Below are 22,642 nucleotides of genomic sequence, written 5' to 3'. Positions count from 1 at the left end.
GAAATACCTAACAATGTGCCTTGTGTCGCCACAAGTAAAACAAGCCCTCAGCTGCTGGGGCTGACGACCTCGGAAACTTTGAAGCGGCGGTGCACTGATAGGAGCTGGTGGGGCACTGTAGGCCTGCTGATCAGAATACTGTATATGGTAACCACGACCACCTGAAGCACCGTGAGAAACCTGAAGCGCTGACTGAAAAGGCCTAGAAGGATGGCCTCTACCATACGAATCCCTACCTCCAAACGAGGTACCATTGAATTGGCCTAAATAACGAGGCCTCTTGTCAGACCCCTAACCACCTCCCTGCGATAGAACCATCTCAACTCTCCAGGCCACATTGGCCGCCTCCTAGAAGGAAATCTCACTCCCTATCTCCCTAGCCATTTGAAGACAAATCGGCTAAATAAGTCCCTCAATGAACCTCCTCAACCTCTCTCTCTCGGTGGTAAGTATGATAAGAGAATGACGAGCCAAGTCGATGAATCTGGTCTCATACTGGGTAACAGTCATAGAACCTTGATGGAGACGCTCAAACTGCCTCCGATAGGCCTCTCTCTGAGTGATGGGAGAAACTTCTCCAGAAATAGTTGAGTAAACTGCTCCCAAGTCAAGGCTGGTGATTCGGCTGGTCTAGCCAAACAGTAATCTCTCCACCAAGTCTTGGCGGATCTAGACAAGCGAAAAGTAGCAAAATCAACCTTATTGGTCTCAACTATCCCCATGTTACTGAGTACCTCATAACATCTGTCAAGATAATCCTGGGGATCCTCAGTAGATGCACCGCTGAAAGTAGTGCGAAGAGCTTGGTGAACCTATCCAACCTCCACAAAGCATCGGCAGACATAACTACTCCATCATCGGTCTGAGCTACCACACCCGACTGAACTGCTCCAACTGGATGAACTGCTGGAGTCTGAAACTGGGGAGCTACCTGCTCCGGAGTGCGAGTAGCAGGAGTCTGGGCTCCTCCTCCAGCCTGAGAGACGGTTGGTGCAACAGGAAGCAAGCCTGCCCGGGTGATACTCTCCATAAGGCCCACTTGACGGACCAGAGCATCCTGGAGAACTGGTGTAGCAATAAACCCATCTGGGACCTGAGTTGGGCCTACCGGAACTGCTGGGGCCGGAACCTCATCATCAAAATCAACTTGAGGCTCCGCTACTGGTGCTGCTGCTCGGGGCTGAGCTCTACCCCTACCTCGGCCTCTAGAACGGCCTCGGTCTCGTCCTCCACCCCTCGTGGGAGCTACTGCTGGGGGCTCGAGCTGCTGGTTAGTGGATAAGGAAACGCGTGTTCTCGCCATCTGCGAAAGAATAGAGTAGAAATTCAATTTGCATAGAGGAACCAAGCACGATAGGAGAGAATAAATGTGAAATTTTCCTAACGTTGTAGCCTCTGGGGGATAAATACAGACGTCTCTGTACCGATCCCTCAGACTCTACTAAGCTTGTCTGTGAACTGTGAGACCCATGTAACCTAGAGCTCTGATACCAACTTATCACGATCTGGATTTCCCATCCTCGGGAGTCGTGATGGCGCCTACTAATGCGAGCTAGGAAAGCCAAACCCTTAAACTAATTACTTCAATATCCATTTCTTTCTTTTTTAACAAACATAAAGTGATAATATATAAACAGTGAAAATTTAATTTAAGTGGAAGAAAACCATAAAATATCTGAAGTCTGTATCTATTACAACTGCTTAAGCCTTAATCACCCAAAACCTGATGTCACAGTACCACAAACGGTCTAAGACTGCTAAATACAAGGTCTTAAAATAAAAGACATACTATTTCTGAAGAAAAAAGATGAAACAGGAAATAAAAGATAGAGGAGACGCCAGGGCCTGCGGACGCCTGCAGGTCTACCTTGGATCTCCGCGTGGACTGAAGCTAGCCTCCAAACTACGGTCCAAGAGCTGCTCCGGGATCTGCACATAGTGCAGAATGTAGTATCAGCACAACCGACCCCATGTGCTGGTAAGTGCCTAGCCTAACCTCGGCGAAGTAGTGACGAGGCTAGGACCAGACCCCCAAATAAAACCTATGCAGTTATATAATATACAGCAAAAAGTAAAGCAAGAGTAAAGAAATAAAGGTGGGAGGGGGAAAACATGCTTCGGGGAATAACAGGTAAAAACAGAATATCAAGAGAATTATAAAGGAACCAAAATCCAACTACTAACAAGGATAAGTAAAACAAAGGCAGATTTCACTTTCATTTCACATCTTGTTGCAGGCCTGCAACCCGATCCCATTTCATTTACCTCGTTGCTGGCATGCAACTCGATCCCATTTCATATATCTTGTGGCAGGTGTGCCACCCGCTCCCATTTCAATTATCTCGTGGCAGGCTTGCCACCCGCTCTCATTTCAAATATCTCGTGGCAGGCATGCCACCCGCTCCCATTTCAAATATCTTGATGCAAGCGTGCCACTCGTTCCCATTTCAAATATCTTGTGGCAGGCTTGCCACCCGCTCCCATTTCAATTATCTCGTGGCAGGCGTGCCACCCGCTCCCATTTCAAATATCTTGTGGCAGGTGTGCTACCCGCTCCCATTACAAATATATTGTGGCAGGCGTGCCACCCGCTCCCATTTCATATATTTCTGTGGTAGCGTTCCACCCGCTCCCAGTTACAAACCAACCATAATCACAAAGAATCTCGGCAAGGGAACAAGAGCAATATAACAACTTTCCCGACAAGAGAACATTAATATTTCAACAACATCCTGGCAAGGGAATACTAATGATAATAACATGTGAGGAACAATAAACCACACTGGAATCATAACAATTATAATACAAGACCCACGGGCATGCTTGACACCGACGTATAGATACTCGTCACCATGCCTATACATCGTACTCCACAATTAACACGTAGCAAATAAGGCACAACTCCTAATTCCTCAAGCTAAGGTTAGACCAAGCACTTACCTTGATGCCACGAATGCAAATTCACGTTTCAATTATAGCTTCACCTCTTAATTCCACCACCAATTCGCTCGAATCTAGCCACAAGTTGCTTAATTATATCTATAAACGCTAAATAAATCAACCCCAATGCATGAAAATGAGTTTTCCAAAGTTTTACCCAAAAAGTTAAAAATCGCCCCCGGACCCACATGGTCAAAACCCGAGATTCGAACCAAAACCATATTACCCCTTCCCCCACGAACCTAAATATATAATTTGTTTTGAAATGAGACCTCAAATCGAGGTCCAAATCCCCAATTTTTGGAAAACCTAAGTTCTACCCAAAACACCCAATTTCCCCCATTAAAATCATTGATTTTGAGTTGAAATCATATTAAAAGATGTTAATGATTGAAGGAAATGAGTTAAAATCAACTTATAATCGATTTGGAAGAAGAGTTGTTCCTGAAAAATTGCCCTAGGGAGTTTGTGTTTTGAAAAGATGTGAAAATGGGTTAAAAATTCGTCTAAGTATAAAAGTTGCAGGTTGCAGATGTGGGAAATGCGAATAGGGGTTCGCAATTATGAACCCCGACCTCTACTAGGTTGGGAAATGCGAAGGGGGTCTCGCAATTGCGAGATGGGAATTGCAAAGACAGGGTCGCATTTGCGACCCAAGGCTGAACAGGGGAGTTTCGCATTTGCGAAAAGAGTCTCGCATTTGCGAGACTGGAGCTGGCCTGGCTTCCTTCGCAATTGCGATCAGCCTCTCACATTTGCGAGCCAATGCGAAGCCTGTAGGCCTGCTATGCACAACTAAAAATCTGCAATTTTTCTAAGCCTAAAATGCACCCCGTGGCCTATCCAAAACTCACCTGAGCCCTCGGGGCTCCAAACTAAATATACACACAACCTCAAAAACATTCTACGGACTTATTCGTATAATCAAATCACCGAAATAACATCATGAACATCGAATTAAACATCAAAATCAATGAAATTTCTCAAAACTTCTTTAAACATCGAATTTTGCATTTAAGGTCCGAATCACGTCAAACGAATTCCGTTTCTTACCAAACTTCACAGGATTATCTTAAGTCCCATATAAGACATGTACGGTGCGCCGGAAACAAAATACGGGCAAGATACTATGAAGTTTTAATAAAAATTCATTTCCAAACCTTATAAACAATTTCAGAAAATAATTTTCTTCAAAAATTCATTTCTCGGGCTTCGAACCTCGGAATTCGATTCCAGGCATACACCCAAGTCCCATATTTTCCTACGGATCCTCTGGGATCGTCAAATCACGGGTCCGGGTCCGTTTACCTAAAACGTTGACCGAAGTCAAATTAATTCATTTCATAGTCAAGATTTATCATTTTCACAGATTTTTACATATATGCTCTCTGGCTGCGTGTTACAACCCATATCCGCATGTGTTAGTTCATGCCATATATTAGTTAACATAAATCCAAGAAGGAATTATCTTTGAGATGATAAAAAGTCAATCCTATTGGTCTTAAGTGATACAAGAGTGTATAAGGGTGATTAACCAGTATTAGAAGTTAAACGAATCAAGGATGTTGTAACTCGTATTTTTAGGTAATCTTGCGGTGCTTAATACACTCAAGAGGTCATTTATTAAGGTATTTTAATCATATAATATCCGTATCATAAGTCTTGAAGTCAAACGAGTTATGAAACAAAAGTCGATAAAAGTTGTCGCAACTTAGGTTCATAATTTTACTTAAACATTAGGTCAAATGTTTCTAAAATTTTCTCATAATTTACAAGGAATTACGGGGTGATCTATCCACAAAATTAAATATCTATGAGTCTAGTTTCCAACGCATTAAACCGTTCATCGATACGATCTCAGAGTAGAGAGATATTCGCGTTTTCGCGAGACTGCGCCAAGCACCTCTCTATGGGGCCCACTAAGTCGGTTTAAGATATTTGGACCTATATAGGATGACTACAACCCGTTTTAAGTCATTTCTTTTCACTATTTTCAGACCTTAGAACCCTAGGAACATCCTCTCAAGGTTCTCTCAAGATTCAAGACCCAAAAAAGGGGCAAACAACACAAATCAAGTGTCGGGAATTCCGTGGCGCTAGTAAGTCTCTTGTTCTTCTTGTTGTTGCTCATTTTTGTGTTGTTCCAGCTCGTGTGGGAGGTTGTTTTAAAGGGTTTATGTTCTGTAAATACTCCCTCATGTTCTTAATATCAATCCTAGGTGATTTCAAGCCTTCTAAAGTGATTCTAGTGTCGAAAAACACTAATTGATCGCTAGTTTCGCTTTTTTGTTGTTGTGGCAGCATTGGAGGGATATTTCATGGAAATTTAAGGTCAAATTGGAGTTGTTCTTTCTGTATAAAGGTAAGGAACCTCTTACTCTATATGTATTTAAGATTATCCAAGTTGCGGCTAAGCCATTGAAGCTAGAACTTGTGAGATATATATCGAAAGGTTTGGTAGTAATGTTATTGTTTTGTGGACTGTTTTGCGTTGTTGTTGGGCTGCGTATTTTACTACTATCTTGTGGAGTTTTGGAGGAGGAAGGGTGTGGGGAAACACCATATATATGTAGGGTTATGGGCTGATAGTTATTCGTAACATTTCCAGATTGTTTGACACGACTATGGTGGTCGTCGTATGTATGGAGTGATTAGGCTGTGTGTGGACTATATTGGGAGGCTCAATATGTTTATTATTGATGTTGTTTGGGCTGTTTGGTGACTATTTTGAATGGTGTGAGGTCATATATATAGGGGAGGTGCTGTCCGTTTCATCGTAAAATAGGTTGTGGTCGATATATAATAGTTATGACGCTTAAATGATAACGATAGTATCGTTTCTCTTATTGTAGACTAAGGAGTTTTGACAATTGCATAGCTTGAGATTGGGAAAGTATATACAAGGTATGTGAGGCTATCCCTTTCCTTCTTTTGCACGACTCCGATTGTACATAATGTAATGAACGAGCTTCCAAAGATACTCTACTCTTAGAAGCTAGCAGTACTTACATTGTTTTCCCTCTTATGGAACGATTGATACATGTTGCTTCTCTTATTCTTATGTTATCAATGTTGTTCATACTTCCTGAATCTTATAAGGTTCATAGTGAAGACTTAGTCCTAATAACGTGTACAGAGGATACCGACCTTACGTCACTCCGAAAGGTTTAGAATGTGATTCCATGAGTCGAGCATGCATTATATATATGTATCTATTTTACTCTACCGAGCCACGCTATAGTTGGCCGGGTACGGCACCTATTGTGCAACCACTGATCAGTTGGGTTTTACCGAGCTCCACGTGGCCGGGTACGATTCTACCGAGCCTATTATGGCCGGGTACGATATGATGATGATGATGCCCACAGAGGCGAATGCTTTAAAGGTTTATGTATTTATACATATGTATCATGCATTTCATGTAAGTAGCCCTCAGAGGTACTAAGATGTTACAGGTTGTATATTCTCTATCCTTGCTTACATTACTGATCGCATTTATGGTTCCTTGCCTTACATACTCAGTACTTTATTCGTACTGACGTCCTTTTATTTGTGGACGCTGCATGTCGTGCTGCAGGTCCTGATAGACAGGCAGGTGCAGCTCCCCCACCACAGTAGACTGTCCAGTTCAGCGGTGATTGGCGAGATCCCTTCTCCGGACTTGCCTTGGTCTTGGTATGCAATTTTTGTTATAGACATTATGGGTATGTCGGGGCCCTGTTCCGGCTATGTTGCAACACTTATGTTCTGTTAGAGGCTCATAGACAGGTGTCGTCTCATGTATAGTTTGGTATGCCTTGTCGGCTAGTTTTTGTTGTATAGTCTTTCATAGTAGCGAGGTAGCTCATATCTTATACGTAGTTTCTTGATTGTCTGGTCATCCCCTGCTATGTATGTTCATGCCGTCATATTTTATTGCTGGTTGTCCATGATCTAGGTCTACCATTTATATTGATCTCGTCAGCCTTAAAAGATAATAATGAAGGTTAGATGAAATGTACGTTGGTGCTCGGCAAGTGTGGTCGGGTGCTAGTCATGGCCCTTCAGTTTGGGTCGTGACAAACTTGGTATCAGAGCAAGTCTGTCCTAGGGGTTGTCTATGAGCCGTGTCTAGTAGAGTCTTGATTATGGATGTGTAGCGCGCCACATTTATAATCAGGAGGCTACATGACATCTAGGGTTGTTACCTTCTTCCTGAATCTAGATCGTGCGTAGAGTTGAGTCGTAAGTGTTCGTCTCTAATATTCAATCAAGTCATTAACTATAATATCTAAGTTAATGTGTAAGAGTAATTCGCTTCCTTTTGAAATTGTGTATGACATAGATGATTACTTATTCCAACTTGGTGGAAAGAGGCATGGAATTTCTGTGAAGAGGCTTGCAAATGAGTTAAATATTTCTTCTTATCTTATTCAAGTGGCTAATGAGTTTTCATGTGCTAAAGAATGTGATCTTTGTTATGTGATGGGGAGTCATTCTTCAAGTCATGTTCATTGTAAGATTGTAAAAGTATTTGTTTCTAGTAAAGAGGATATGCATGATTGTTGTAATACTGGTGATCAAATACTCTTTCATGTAGAGGAATCCATGAGATTTGTAATTGTAGTTAGTAGTCTATATCATGAATGTATCTTGTTTGTTAAATGTGGTAAAGGTACTTATATTAAATGGATGTGTAGTTACTCTCTTATAATTTCTTTATCATGTATACTCATGGACTGCCGTACCGACAAGATCGAATTGCAAGTTCCATTGCATGGTGCATCTAAGAGAGGTTTTTATTGTATTAATCTAGGTAGACATAAATTTTATTGGGATGATGATGTCCATATTCTTTATAAGGGAGTATTTATACCTATTAGGATTGATTGGGTTAAATGGACACATTGTCACTATCTTATTTTATTCCTACTATTTTTTCAGATTAGTGGATACCATTTACTAGTGCGTGTTTTCTTTTTCTTGCAAGGTCAAAATTCGAGGACGAATTTTCTTCAAGAAGAGGGGAATGATAGCATCCTAGGAAGCTCAACTCTATTCAAGGACATGGATGAAGCTTTTGAATCTCAAAGATGGCCTTTAATAAGAGTTCAAGCTAAAGAATTACAAAACAAGATCATTAGACTTCAAGTGCAAATGAAGAAGTTATTAATTGGGAGGAAGAGCTCAAGGATAAAGGATGTGAATTGGCTAGGTGATAGCATCAAGGACAAGGATAGAGTTTTGGAAGCTCCAAGGCCATATACAAGATCTCAAGCTAAAGAGTTGCAAACTAAGGTTGCTAGACTTCAATGGCAAATAAAGAAGCTTTTAATTGTAGAGGAAGAGCTCAAGCCCAAAGGAGATGAATTGTCCAAGTTTTACAATTATTTGGTAGTCCAAATTGAAGTCCAAGAGGAGGAAGATTGGGTTACCAAATCAGCCCTTGAAGTCCACCAATAGGGCTCAAAATGACCTTAAAAGAGGTCCAAAAGGGGGTGTTTCAAAAGGAGCCCAATTGGAGTCCAAACCAATGGCCCAAACTAATAGTTTTAAGGCCCAAATCTGCCCCAAAAGGATTTGGCCGCCCCCCACTTAATTTTGATGGCTTTTGTTACCCCTTAGGAGCCACCTACCTAAGTTTGATGGCTATTGTGACCCCTAGCAGCCCCCTACCTAATTTAGATGACTTTTTAGCAACCCCCTACATTATTTTAAGTGCTTTTAACTCCTATAAATAAGGAGTTCTTCTCATTCATAAGACACAACATTTATTGATTAAGTATATCATACTTTGAGAGTTCTTTTGAACCTTTGTTACTTGTGCTTTGAGATTTATCTTTCAACCTTTACTAGTTCTTAGTTCAAGGTAGTAAGATTACTTCTCTTTTATGATATCTTTGATTCCTTTGTGGTATTCTTAGAAGGTGATTAATACTAGTTATTAATTGTTGTCTCAAGTTACTCGTAAAGTGGTCAAGATCCGAATCTATTGTTTTGATTTGCTTTTTAAGTAAAGGCGTTTGATTTCTTCCATAAATCAAGACGTTGTTACTTTGATCTTGTCAAGGCTATAGAACTTACGTTCTTGGAAGTTCTTGGAATTCTTTCCTTGAATTCGTCCCATATCCTTTATTTTCATCTCTTTAATTCTAGTTGTTCAATTCCTTGTTGTTATTGCTTCCGCATTTACTTCTCAAATTCTTACTCTCATTTGGATTCCCGACCTAGTTGTTATCAAGTGGTATCAGAGCGGTTTTTATCAAGATTTCGTTCTTGGTAAGTCTTGGGATTTCTTGAATACTAAGAGAAAAGAAAAGAAAAGAAAAGAAAAGAAAAATAAAAAAAAAACGAAAATGAGTTTTTTAGAACAAAAAATAGAATTGCGTGCTCTTCGGGATATTTCTTTTGTATCTAATTTGTTACCAAAAATTAACAAAGGAAACAAGAAGAGGGGATCCTAGATTTTCTTACTCTTTCTAATCTAAACATATAATCCTTTCCTTTTTGTTCGCGTCATGTTTCAACCGAGCCTAATAGTTCTAGGATTTGGTTTTTCTTTCATTAGTTCCCCAAAAATCTGAATTTTACTACTAAGAACTTCATACGAGTTGGTTTAACTATAAATCTACAAAGTATTTTGTTCAAAGGTTATTTCGAGAGAAAACAAAAGGGTAAAGTGTGCGAGAGAACAATTGAAAAAAAACAAAGAAGCCAAATTTGAGAGATTCATATTTCCTTTAATCTATGTCAAGATATCTCAAATAGGTAGTTGCAGTGGAAGGAGTAGATCTATGACTCTTGAAAGGTCGATATTACAATATATCGAATGGAAAGAAGACAATGGTAAAGTTATTTTTCAAACAAGAGCTAAAGTGATGTCTACAATTTATACCCTTAGAATTGACAAAGCATTTAACTATAACTTAATTAGCACTTATATGGTTGAGAAATTGAACTTGCCTTGTGTTGAACATATTGATCCCTACATGTTGAAAGGAGTAAAGGTAGATAAAAGAGTGTTATTACCATTCTCTATTGGAAGGTATGAGGATGTGATTTGGTGTGATGTCATTCCCATGAATCGTTTTCATATCTTGTTGGGAAGGCCATGGAATATCTATAGAAGTGCTTCATATAGTATCGAAAAAAATAGATACTCTTTTGAGGTTAATGGGAAGAAACTCAGTCTTGGACCTTTGACTCCCTCACAAATTTGTGCAGATGAAAAGATTGTTAAAAAGAATATGGAAAAATACGAGAGAGAAAAGAATGAGAGGAGTAAGGGAGTGCATGTTGACATTCCAAGAGAGGAAAAAGGAGAGATTGTCTTGAGTAAAAAGAGTGGGATGTCAAGTGAGGTAAACATGATCTTGAGAAAAACGAAAAGAGAGAAAGCAATAAGAGAAACAAAGTCTGTGAGGTAGAGAGAGAAAAACAAGAGAGATTGAGTGAAGGAAAAGAACTCTTTAGTGAGAGAAAAGAGGCTAAGGGTGAGGAAAACATTAGTCTTGCGATAAAAGCCAAAGAGAGTGTAAGCAAGAAAAAAATTTCTTTACTTCCTAACCCATTAACTCTTTCTTGTTTTAGTTCTTGTGATTTTGTGCAGCCACGTGATGAAATACCTTTTGAAAGGAGTGGTGAGGCGCAAGAGATGGTGGCAAAAGATCCAATTGGATTCCAACATAAATTCGGCAATATCAATTCTTGTTGGATGGTGGAAGACAAAAGCTTGATTAAATTCTTTGTTATTAAACCTTTTGACTATTTCGATTCTTATTTACAGGGTTATGACATGGAGTTGCCTAAAAGCATTGCTAAGGTGGAGCCATTGCATAAAAGAATACAAGGTGATGATGTTCCATTGGTAAATAAGTCCAAGTATGGTATGTATAATTGGTTTATTTGCATTCTTGGTCTTTCTAGAACACCTAAGGTATTTTTGGAGGTAATGAATTACACTCTTATTTCTTATATTGGTGACTTTATAATTTTTGTAGATGATGATATTTTGATGCACATCAAGTCATTAACTATAATATCTAAGTTAATGTGTAAGAGTAATTCGCTTCCTTTTGAAATTGTGTATGACATAGATGATTACTTATTCCAACTTGGTGGAAAGAGGCATGGAATTTCTGTGAAGAGGCTTGCAAATGAGTTAAATATTTCTTCTTATCTTATTCAAGTGGCTAATGAGTTTTCATGTGCTAAAGAATGTGATCTTTGTTATGTGATGGGGAGTCATTCTTCAAGTCATGTTCATTGTAAGATTGTAAAAGTATTTGTTTCTAGTAAAGAGGATATGCATGATTGTTGTAATACTGGTGATCAAATACTCTTTCATGTAGAGGAATCCATGAGATTTGTAATTGTAGTTAGTAGTCTATATCATGAATGTATCTTGTTTGATAAATGTGGTAAAGGTACTTATATTAAATGGATGTGTAGTCACTCTTTTATAATTTCTTTGTCATGTATACTCATGGACTGCCATACCGACAAGATCGAATTGCAAGTTCCATTGCATGGTGCATCTAAGAGAGGTTTTTATTGTATTAATCTAGGTAGACATAAATTTTATTGGGATGATGATGTCCATATGCTTTATAAGGGAGTATTTATACCTATTAGGATTGATTGGGTTAAATGGACACATTGTCACTATCTTATTTTATTCCTACTATTTTTTCAGATTAGTGGATACCATTTACTAGTGCGTGTTTTCTTTTTCTTGCAAGGTCGAAATTCGAGGACGAATTTTCTTCAAGAAGAGGGGAATGATAGCATCCTAGGAAGCTCAACTCTATTCAAGGACATGGATGAAGCTTTTGAATCTCAAAGATGACCTTTAATAAGATGTCAAGCTAAAGAATTACAAAACAAGATCATTAGACTTCAAGTGCAAATGAAGAAGTTATTATTTGGGAGAAAGATCTCAAGAATAAAGGATGTGAATTGGCTAAGTTAAGGACAATGATAGAGATGATAGAGTTTTGGAAGCTCCAAGGCCATTTACAAGATCTCAAGCTAAAGAGTTGCAAGCTAAGGTTGCTAGACTTCAATGGCAAATAAAGAAGCTTTTAATTGTAGAGGAAGAGCTCAAGCCCAAAGGAGATGAATTGTCCAAGTTTTACAATTATTTGGTAGTCCAAATTGAAGTCCAAGAGGAGGAAGATTGGGTTACCAAATCAGCCCTTGAAGTCCACCAATAGGGCTCAAAATGACCTTAAAAGAGGTCCAAAAGGGGGTGTTTCAAAAGGAGCCCAATTGGAGTCCAAACCAATGGCCCAAACTAATAGTTTTAAGGCCCAAATCTGCCCCAAAAGGATTTGGCCGCCCCCACTTAATTTTGATGGCTTTTGTTACCCCTTAGGAGCCACCTACCTAAGTTTGATAACTATTGTGACCCTTAGCAGCCCCCTACCTAATTTAGATAACTTTTTAGCAACCCCCTACATTATTTTAAGTGCTTTTAACTCCTATAAATAAGGATTTATTCTCATTCATAAGACACGACATTTTATTGATTAAGTATATCATACTTTGAGAGTTCTTTTGAATCTTTGTTACTTGTGCTTTGAGATTTATCTTTCAACCTTTACTAGTTCTTAGTTCAAGGTAGTAAGATTACTTCTCTTTTATGATATCTTTGATTCCTTTGTGGTATTCCTAGAAGGTGATTAATACTAGTTATTAATTGTTGTCTCAAGTTACTCGTAAAGTGGTCAAGATCCGAATCTATTGTTTTGATTTGCTTTTTAAGTAAAGGCGTTTGATTTCTTCCATAAATCAAGACGTTGTTACTTTGATCTTGTCAAGACTATAGAACTTACGTTCTTGGAAGTTCTTGGAATTCTTTCCTTGAATTCTTCCCATATTCTTTATTTTCATCTCTTTAATTCTAGTTGTTCAATTCCTTGTTGTTATTGCTTCCGCATTTACTTCTCAAATTCTTTCTCTCATTTGGATTCCCGACCTAGTTGTTATCACCAATGGAGGGGTCCAAAGTAGAACACCAGCTAGAATTTGAGGATGTCGTGTTGAAGAAGTAATACTAGAGTCAACCAAGGACATTGAGGATAAAAATTTAGTTGAATCTAGTGTCATGGGTGTTAAGGATGTTGACAGTGCCAATATTCATGTAGTTAAGCGCATTGGTCCACACTCCAAGCATTTTTCCACATTGTGCTTGGATGATGATATGGAAATAGAGTCATCCAAGCCAATTGAGAAGTCATGGAAAGAAGAACAAGGTGCCTATATTTTGGAATTTTTCTTTCCAGAAATTCAGGATTACATACCTCATGCAAATGCTAAGAAGTGTAGAATACTACATTTTTTTTGGGGCAGTTAGATTTGTTCCATCACCCTTGGAGCATTTTAGAAAACTTGAAACAAAATTTGGGGTTCAGTTCATTAGCTTAAGGTAGAGGCAAAAAGTGATTCGCGTCGTGCCGCGACGTTAAATCAAGCGTTTGTTGGGAGGCAACCCAACTTTACTATGTTTTTTAATTTTTTACTCTTTTTAATTTTTTTGTAGAGTCGCCTTTTTATTTTCTAGGAGCATGGGAAGCAAATTCATTAGAAGAAAGCAAAGCAAGTGAGATGGTAAGAACTAAGTGTGGGGTGCCCGCACAAAAAATCAAATCTGGAAGAAGTCTGATGTCACGACCCTAAATTGGACTTGATCAGGATGGCGCCTCTCGTGAAACAAAGTCAGCCGACACAAACCCCCAAACCAACTAAAATAGTTATAATAATTCATTTTAAGTCATCAATAAGCTATAAATCCCAAAATATAGAGTGAATAGAATAGTGTGGAAACAAACACAGCCCGACATCGGGGTGTCACCAGGCATGAGCATCTAAAAATCCATCGAAGAGTATGAAAAGACTACACAGTCTAATACAAAGCTAGTACAAAGGAAAGTAAAGATAGAAAGGAGAAGCACTGGGCTGCAAATGCCGAGCAGCTACCTAGTCAACTCCGATCAAGCCTGTTGTGAGAGCAAATCATCACTCGCTAGTGTGACCCGAGATTCCTAGATCTGCACATAGGATGCAGAGAGTAATGTGAGTATGCCAACTCAGTGAGTAATAAAAATAAAGGTAGCTGAGCGATAAGAAAACACGTAAAACACAGCATAATGCTACCCAAAATAGTATGAAACCAGAACAATGCAATAAAATAGCGAAAACTCGTAGAAACACCTTAGTTCAGTAAAAACCTCTTTAAAACATCTTTCAGTAGTTCAAACGAGTGATGAAAATAGGGAGAAAAGGATAGAAACAAAATTAGCCCCTCGGACAAAATACCAACAGAACCAGCCCTCGGGCTATCTCAAAATCACTCGTCCCTTGATGAAACAACAACAGCTCCTCGGGCAACATCACATCTAATACTAGGTACCCACGCTCACTAGGGTTGTGCAGACTCTAGAGGGGCTCCTACAGCCCGAGCACTATATCAAGCCATCTCGTGGCATAATCAAAACATGTCCTCGACCTCTTAATCATGAATCAATACAACACCGTTGCGGCACGCAACCCGATCCTATAATATCCTCACAACATAGGCCCTCAGCCTCACTCGGTCAGAAATCATTCAAAGCCACACGGGCCCAGTAAAACATGATGCTCCGCCCAAAATATCACTTAAAATGTCAAAAACAGAGTAAATATGGCTGAGTTATGAAAACAGTAGAATATAGCATGACAGAGTACAAATGTGAAGTCAAAACAGTGAGGAATAGTAGTAAAAAAATCCACTAAGGGTCCAAAACAGTTAGCACGATGCCCAAATGTGGCATTCAGCCCAAAACATGATAATACTTTCCAAAACACAATGATAGCAAACAGTTTTCAATCAAATACGCAGCTTAATAGTCATACGGGACGGACTAAGTCACAATCCCCAATGGTGCATGACCCCACGCTCATCGTCTAGTGTATGCGTCACCTCAAAGTAGCATAATGATGTGAAATCCAGGGTTTGATACCCTCAGGACAGCATTTACAATCATTACTTACCTTTATCTGGTCCAAACTCTAGCCCGCGATGCCTTTGCCCCTTGAATCGACCTCCGGATGCTCCAAATCTATCCAAAAACAGATTTATACCATCAAAATATGCTAAGGTAACAAATCACACTCGAAAATAACCAATTTACATCAAAAATCTAAAAATTGGCCAAACCCGACCCCCGGGCCCACGTCTCGGATTCCGACTACATCACAAAACTAGAATCCTTACACTCTCACGAGTTCATACATATCAAGAATACCAAAATCCGACCAAAAATGACCCCTCAAATCCCTAAATTTAGATCTCCAATTTTCAAGCCCTAACTTCCAATTTTAGGCTTTAGATTCCACAAATTCCATGTTTAATTAGGTAAAAATCACATTAGGATCGAGTATTAAGTCCATAAATCTTACCTCCAAGTGTTTCCTCTTGATTCCCTCTTCAATCACCCTCAAAAGCTCCAAAATCGCTCAACAACGGTGAAACTTAGACCCAAAATCGCAGAAATGGTCTTTTAAACATTCTGCCTAGCTATTCACGATCCGTCTTCGCGAATGCGGTCAACGCCTCGCGTTCGCAAAGCACAAACTTACGTTGACCACTTATTCCTTCATCACGAACGCGACACACCTAACGCGAATGTGATGCCTTAGTTTCTCAACCTATCGCGAACGCGACTACCAGGTTGTGAATTGGAAGAACAATTCTTCAGGACCCCAGTTGCTCACCTTTCCTCTACGCGAACGAAGCAACACCCTCGCGAATGCGATGACCACTAACCTCAACCCTTTGCGAATGTGGGACCACCTTCGCAAATGCGGGACCACTTTCGCGAACGTGAAGGCCAACTCTACTGCCTCACATCCTAACCCTTCGTGAACGCGGGACATCCATCGCGAACGTGAAGGCCAAAAGCCTGCAACACCAACAATAGTTTTTCTTCAACTTTTTCCAGCATGAAATGATCCGTTCAACCACCCGAAACTCACCCGAGGCCCTGGGGATCTCAACCAAACATGCCAACATATCCCATAACATCATTCAAACTTGTTCCAACCTTCGGAATGCTCAAAACAACATCAAAACACCAAATTTGACATCGGATTCAAGCCTAAGAATTCTAAAAACTTCCAAATTCCGCTTTCAATCAAAAAGTCTATCAAACCTCGTCCGAATGACCTGAAATTTTGCACACACGTCACAAATGACAAAATGGACCTACTCCAACTTCTGTAATTCCATTCCAACCCATATATCAAAATCTCACCTATCAACCGCAAAATGCCAAAATTCCAATTTCTCCAATTCAAGCCTAAATCTACTCCAGACCTCCAAAACCCATTCCGATCATGCTCCTAAGTCCCAATAACCTCCCGAAGCTATCTGAACCATAGGAATTCACATCCGAGCCCTTTTTTCACATAAGTTAACATCCGGTTGACTTTTCCAATATAAGCTTACTCAAAAGAGATTAAGTGTCTCAAACCTTACCAAAACCTCTCCGAAACCGAACCAACCAACCCGACAACACATAATACGGCTGAACAAGACAATAAGAAGCAAAAATGGGGAAAACGGAGCGGTAACTCATAAAACGACCGGCCGGGTCGTTACATCCTCCCCCTCTTAAACAAATATTCATCCTCAAACGAGTCAAGAAACATACCTGAAGCCTCAAATAGGTGAGGATATCTGTTCTGCATCTCCCTCTTGGTCTCCCAGGTAGCCTCCTCCACGGGCCGACCTCTCCACTGCACTTTTACTGAAGCTATATCCTTTAACCTCAACATTCGAACCTGACGCTCCAAAATAGTTACTAGCTCCACATCATAAGTCAAATCATCATCTAGCTGAACCGTGTTGAAATCCAAAATATGAGACGGATCGCCAATATACTTCTGGAGCATAGAAACATGAAATACCGGATGCATACTCGATAAGTTGGGTGGCAAAGCAAGCTCATAAGCCACCTCCCCAATCCTCCGAAGCACTTCAAAAGGCCCAATGAACTGAGGAATCAATTTACCCTTCTTCCCAAATCTCATAACACCCTTCATGGGTGAAACCTTAAATAGAACCTTCTCACCAACCATGTAGGACACATCCCGAACCTTCTTGTCAACATAACTCTTTTATCTCGACTGCGCTGTACGAAGCCTCTCCTAAATCTCCTTCACTTTGTCTAAAGGATCATGCACGAAGTCTGTACCCAATAGCCTAGCCTCACTCGGATCAAACCAATCAACTGGATATCTACATCGGCTCCCATACAAAGCCTTATATGGAGCCATCTGAATACTCGACTAGTAACTGTTGTTATAAGAAAACTCTGCGAGCACCAGAAATTGATCCCATAACCCTCCAAAATCAATGACACAAGCACGCAACATGTCCTCCAATATCTGAATAGTGCGCTCGGACTGCCCGTCTGTCTAAGGGTGAAAAGCTGTGCTCAACTCAACTTGAGTACCCAACTCCCGCTGCACAGACCTCCAAAACTATAAAGTAAACTGAGTGCCTCTACCTGAAATGATGGAAATTGGGACACCATGCAAACGAATAATCTCCCGGATATATATATCTCTGCCAACTGCTCTGAAGAATAGGTAGTACACATAGGAATGAAGTGCCTGGACTTGGTCAGCCGATCCATAATCACCCAAATTGCATCGAACTTCTTCAAAGTCCATGGGAGCCCAACTATAAAGTCCATGGTGATCTGCTCCCACTTCCACTCTGGAATATCCATCTGCTGAAGCAAGCCATTCGGTCTCTGATGCTCATATTTCACCTGCTGACAATTGACACATAGAGCTACAAATCCTACAATGTCCTTCTTTATTCTCCTCCACCAATAATGCTGTCTCAGATACTGATACACATCTTCGTGGCACCCAGATGAATAGAATACCGCGAGCTATGAGCCTCCTCTAGAATCACCTCCCGAAGTCCATCGACATTGGGCATGCATATCCGGCCCTACATCCTCAATACCCCATCATCACCAATAGTCACATCTCTGGCATCATCATGCTGAACTCTGTTCTTAAGGACAAGCAAATGAGGATCATCATACTGGCGCTATCTGATGCGATCAAGTAAGGAAGACCGAGAAATCACACAAGCCAATACTCGACTAGGCTCCAAAATATCTAACCTCACAAATCGATTAGCCAATGCCCGGACATCAACTGCAAGAGGTCTCTCCCCAACAGGAATATACACCAAACTCCCCATACTCACAGCCTTCCTACTCAAAGCATCGGCCACCACATTGGCCTTCCCCGGATGGTACAAAATAGTAATATCATAGTCCTTTAGTAGCTCCAACCATCTCAGCTACCTCAAATTGAGATCCTTTTGCTTGAGCAAATGTTGGAGGCTACGATGATAAGTAAACACTTCACAAGACACACCATATAGATAATGCCTCCAAATCTTCAATGCGTGAACAATGGCAACCAACTCCAAATCATGAACAGGGTAGTTCTTCTCGTGGGGCTTCAACTGACGAGAAACATAAGCAATAACTCTACCCTCCTGCATCAACACATACCCAATACCAACTCTCGAAGCATCACAATACACGGTATGTGAACCCGAAGCTAATGGAAACCTTAACACTGCAGTTGTGGTCAAGGCAGTCTTGAGCTTCTGGAAGCTCTCTTCACACTCATCCGACCATATAAATGGAGCACCCTTTTGAGTCAACTTGGTCAAGAATGATGCGATAGATGAAAATCCCTGAACAAACCGGCGGTAATAACCTGCTAAACCAAGAAAGCTGTGAATCTCTATGGCTGAGGACGGTCTGGGCCAACTCTGAACTGCCTCTATCTTCTTTAGATCAACCTGAATACCCTCGTTGGACACCGCGTGCCCCAAGAAAGCCACTAAACTGAGCTAAAACTCACACTTGTAGAACTTTGCATAAAGCTTCTCCTCCCTCAATTTCTGCAACACAACTCTCAAATGCTCTGCGTGCTCCTCCTAACTACGCGAGTATACCAGAATATCATCAGTGAAAACTATGACAAACGAGTCGAGATAAGGCCGAAACACACTGTTCATCAAATACATTAATGCTGCTAGGGCATTGGTCAGCCCAAAAGATATCACCAAGAACTCATAATGACCATATCGAGTCCTGAAAGCTGGCTTAAGAATATCCGAGTCCCTGATCTTCAACTAGTGATAACCTGAACGGAGATCAATCTTGGAGAACACCCTCGCTCCCTGAAGCTGGTCAAACAAATCATCAATACGAGGCAAGGAATACTTGTTTTTGATTATTACAAATAGAACAGGCGCACCCCAAGGCGACACACTAGGCCGAATGAACCCCTTATCAAGGAGTTCCTGAAGCTGCACCTTCAACCCCTTCAACTCCGTCGGTGCCATACGATACGGTAGAATAGAAATGGACTGAGTGCCCGGCACCATATCAATACAAAAATCAATATCACTATCTGGTGGCATGCCCGACAGGTCTACAGGAAACACATCGGGAAAATCCCTCACAACAGGAACAGAATCAATACTGGGAGTCTCTGAACTGACATCCCTCACAAAGGCTAAGTATGAAAGACAACCTTTCCCAACCATCTATTGGGCCTTCAAGAACGAAATCACCCTACTGGGGACAAAATCAATCGAACCTCGCCACTCAATTTGTGGCACACCCGCCATAGCCAATGTCACTGTCTTAGCATGACAATCCAAAATAGCACGATATGGAGATAGCCAACCATGCACAATATCACATCGAAGTCCACCATACAAAGCAATAACAGGTCCACTCGGGTCTCTAGACCCCTAATAATCACCACATACGACCGGCACATACGGTCCACAATAATAGTATCGCCCACCGGAGTAGATACACGAACATATGAAACAAGAGACTAACGGGGCGTATCTAAATAACGAGCAAAATATGATGACACATATGAAAAAGTGGAATCGGGATCAAATAACATAGATGCATTTCTATGGCAGACTAAGACAATACCCGTGATCACAACATTTGAAGCAATAGCATCGGGTCTAGGAGTGCATAGAAATGGGCCTGACCACCACCTAATCAACCTCCCCCTCTGGGGAGACCTCTAGCTAACTGACCTCCACCCCTAGCTAGATGGGTGGGTGGTGGTGAAGTAACTGGTGTTGAAGTCGATGGCTGAATCCTCTGTTGAGACGGACCTCCAAGACAACAAGGACACAACCTCCACATGTGGCCCAACTCTCCCTACTTATAACAACTCCTTAGTGCTGGAGGTGGGGACTGAAGGGAACCCCTAGCACCAGAATGACTAGCATATGCACCTGGCATAGAAGATCCCTGAACTGATGGGGCACGGAACAAACTCTGGCCTAGAAGGGCACTGAGTGATGAATGGCCCTGATGAGAACAGTCAGAACCATGACCCGATAATGCCCTACGATAACCTGGGCGAGCTGGCTGAGCATGTCTGAATGACAACCTCTGTCTTGCTGAAACTGACCTCTCGAAGAAGTACCACCATAACTACTAGATCCTCAAGGCCTCTTGTCCTCCCTCTCATCTCGCTCCTGGTGATGAACTGACTCAATCTCGCGAGCAATGTCGACAACCTCCTCAAAAGTAGCACCAGACACCCTCTCCCTAGTCATGAGAATCTGAAGCTCATATGTGAGGCCATTAACAAACCTCCTGATCCTCTCTCTATCTGTTGGAACCAACCAAATAGCATGACGTGCTAACTTCGAGAACCTCATCTCATGTTGTGTCACAGTCATATCTCCCTGACGCAACTGCTCGAACTGCCTGTGCAGCTCCTCTCTGCGAGACTGTGGCACATACTTCTCCAAAAAGAGAATGGAGAACTGTTGCCGGGTAAGGGTTGTTGCACCAACAGGCCTACGCCACTCATAAGCCTCCCACCAAGTGAAGGCAGCTCCAGAAAACTAAAAAGTAGTAAATGCGACCCTACTGGTCTCCAGAATACCCGCTATACGAATAATCCTCTAACACTTGTCCAAGAAACCCTGGCATCCTCGCCCTCTATACCACTGAAAGTCGGAGGCTGAAGTCTACCAAACCTCTCCAATATGCGCTGCTCGTCCTCCGGCATAACAGGAGCTACAGAGTCCTGAACAGCTACAACCGGCTGGGCTAGAGCTGCCCCCGATGTCTGAAGTCCTTACACGACTTGCTCAGGTGTGCGAGAAGTAGGAGTCTGAGTGCCTCCCCCAGCCTAATAAGTAGTTGCAGTTGTAGTAACTAAGATCATATGAGCTAGGCCAGTGCATACTGATAGAATCTGGGCCAGGGCCTCCTGAAGACCTGGAATCACAATGGACACAGTTGGTGCCTAAGCTGGTGTTGCTGGAGCGTCCACAACTGGGACCTGATCATGAATTGGGGCGGCTAGTGGATCTACAGGTGCTGCTCTAGCTACTGTGCAGGCTACACCCCTACCCCTACCACGGCCTCGACCGCGTCCTCGGCCTCAAGTGGCCCCAGCTGGTGGTACTAGTGGTCATCCATCCTGACCGGTAGCACGTGTCCTCACCATCTGTGAGAGAATAGAATAACAGGAGTTTAGTACTCGGATCAACAGATTCGCATGACAAGAATTTCAAGAATATGAAGTTTTCCTAAAGGTTCTGCAGCCTCCCGAGGATAAATACAGATGTCTTCGTACTGATCTACGAGACTCTACTAAACCTGCTCATGACTCGTAAGACCTATGTAACATAGGATTTGATACCAACTTGTCACGACCCTAAACTGGACCCGGTCATGATGGAGCCTCTCATAAAACAAGGCTAGCTAACACAAACCCCCAAACAGTTATAATAATTCATTTTAAGTCATCAATAAGCTATAAATCCCAAAATATAGAGTGGAATAGAACAGTACAGAAACAAACACAGCTCGACATCGGGGTGTCACCAGTCATGAGCATCTAAAAATTCATCCAAGAGTATGAAAAGACTACACAGTCTAATACAAAGCTAGTACAAAGGAAAGTAAAGATAGGAAGGAGAAGCACTTGGTTGCGAACTCCGATCAAGCTTGCTGTGAAATCAAATCAGCACTTGCTAACGTGACCCGAGACTCCTGGATCTGTACATAGGGTGTAGGGAGTAATGTGAGTACGTCAACTCAGTAAGTAATAAAAGTAAAGGTAGCTGAGCGATAAGAAAATACGTAAAACACAACATAATGCTACCCAAAATAGTATGAAACCAGAACAATGCAATAAAATAGTGAAAACTCATAGAAACACCTTAGTTCAGTAAAAACCTCCTTAAAACATCTTTCAGTAGTTCAAACGAGTGATGAAAATAGGGAGAAAAGGATAGAAACATAAATTAGCCCCTCAGACAAAATACCAACAGAACCAGCCCTCGGGCTATCTCAAAATCACTCATATTAGCCCCTTGATGAAACAACAACAGCCCCTCGGGCAATATCACATCTCATATTGGCACTCACACTCACTGGGGGTGTGCAAACTCCAGAGGGGCTCCTATAGCCCAAGCGCTATATCAAACCATCACATGGCATAATCAAATCAGGCCATCGGCCTCGTAATCATGAGTTAGTACAACACCGTTGCGGCGTGCAACCCGATCCCATAATATCCTCACAACACAGGCCCTCGGTCTCACTCAGTCAGAAATCTCTCAAAGACACTCGGGCCTAGT

At 41.4% G+C, this 22,642-nt stretch overlaps 1 protein-coding gene and 1 long non-coding RNA gene across 2 annotated transcripts; both read left to right on the top strand.

The window, feature by feature from the left end:
• The first annotated feature begins 5,667 nt into the window (after positions 1-5,667).
• LOC138876836 (uncharacterized) lies at positions 5,668-6,931 on the top strand. Its single transcript, XR_011402112.1, has 3 exons — positions 5,668-5,725; positions 5,793-5,844; positions 6,518-6,931. It is a non-coding gene; the product is annotated as an uncharacterized lncRNA (long non-coding RNA).
• Positions 6,932-9,611: 2,680 nt separating this feature from the next.
• On the top strand, positions 9,612-11,851 carry LOC138877018 (uncharacterized). The gene is made up of 2 exons (XM_070156397.1): positions 9,612-10,769; positions 11,016-11,851. Exons 1-2 carry the CDS (start codon positions 10,574-10,576, stop codon positions 11,765-11,767), a joined length of 948 nt encoding a protein of 315 aa, XP_070012498.1. The 5' UTR covers positions 9,612-10,573; the 3' UTR covers positions 11,768-11,851.
• The last annotated feature ends 10,791 nt before the right edge of the window (positions 11,852-22,642 follow it).

The sequence above is a fragment of the Nicotiana sylvestris genome, chromosome 9 (assembly GCF_000393655.2).
Source record: "Nicotiana sylvestris chromosome 9, ASM39365v2, whole genome shotgun sequence".
NCBI classification, from domain to species: domain Eukaryota; kingdom Viridiplantae; phylum Streptophyta; class Magnoliopsida; order Solanales; family Solanaceae; genus Nicotiana; species Nicotiana sylvestris.
The sequence above is the reverse complement of the archived record's forward strand: the minus strand, read 5'-3'. Positions and strand labels throughout refer to the sequence as shown.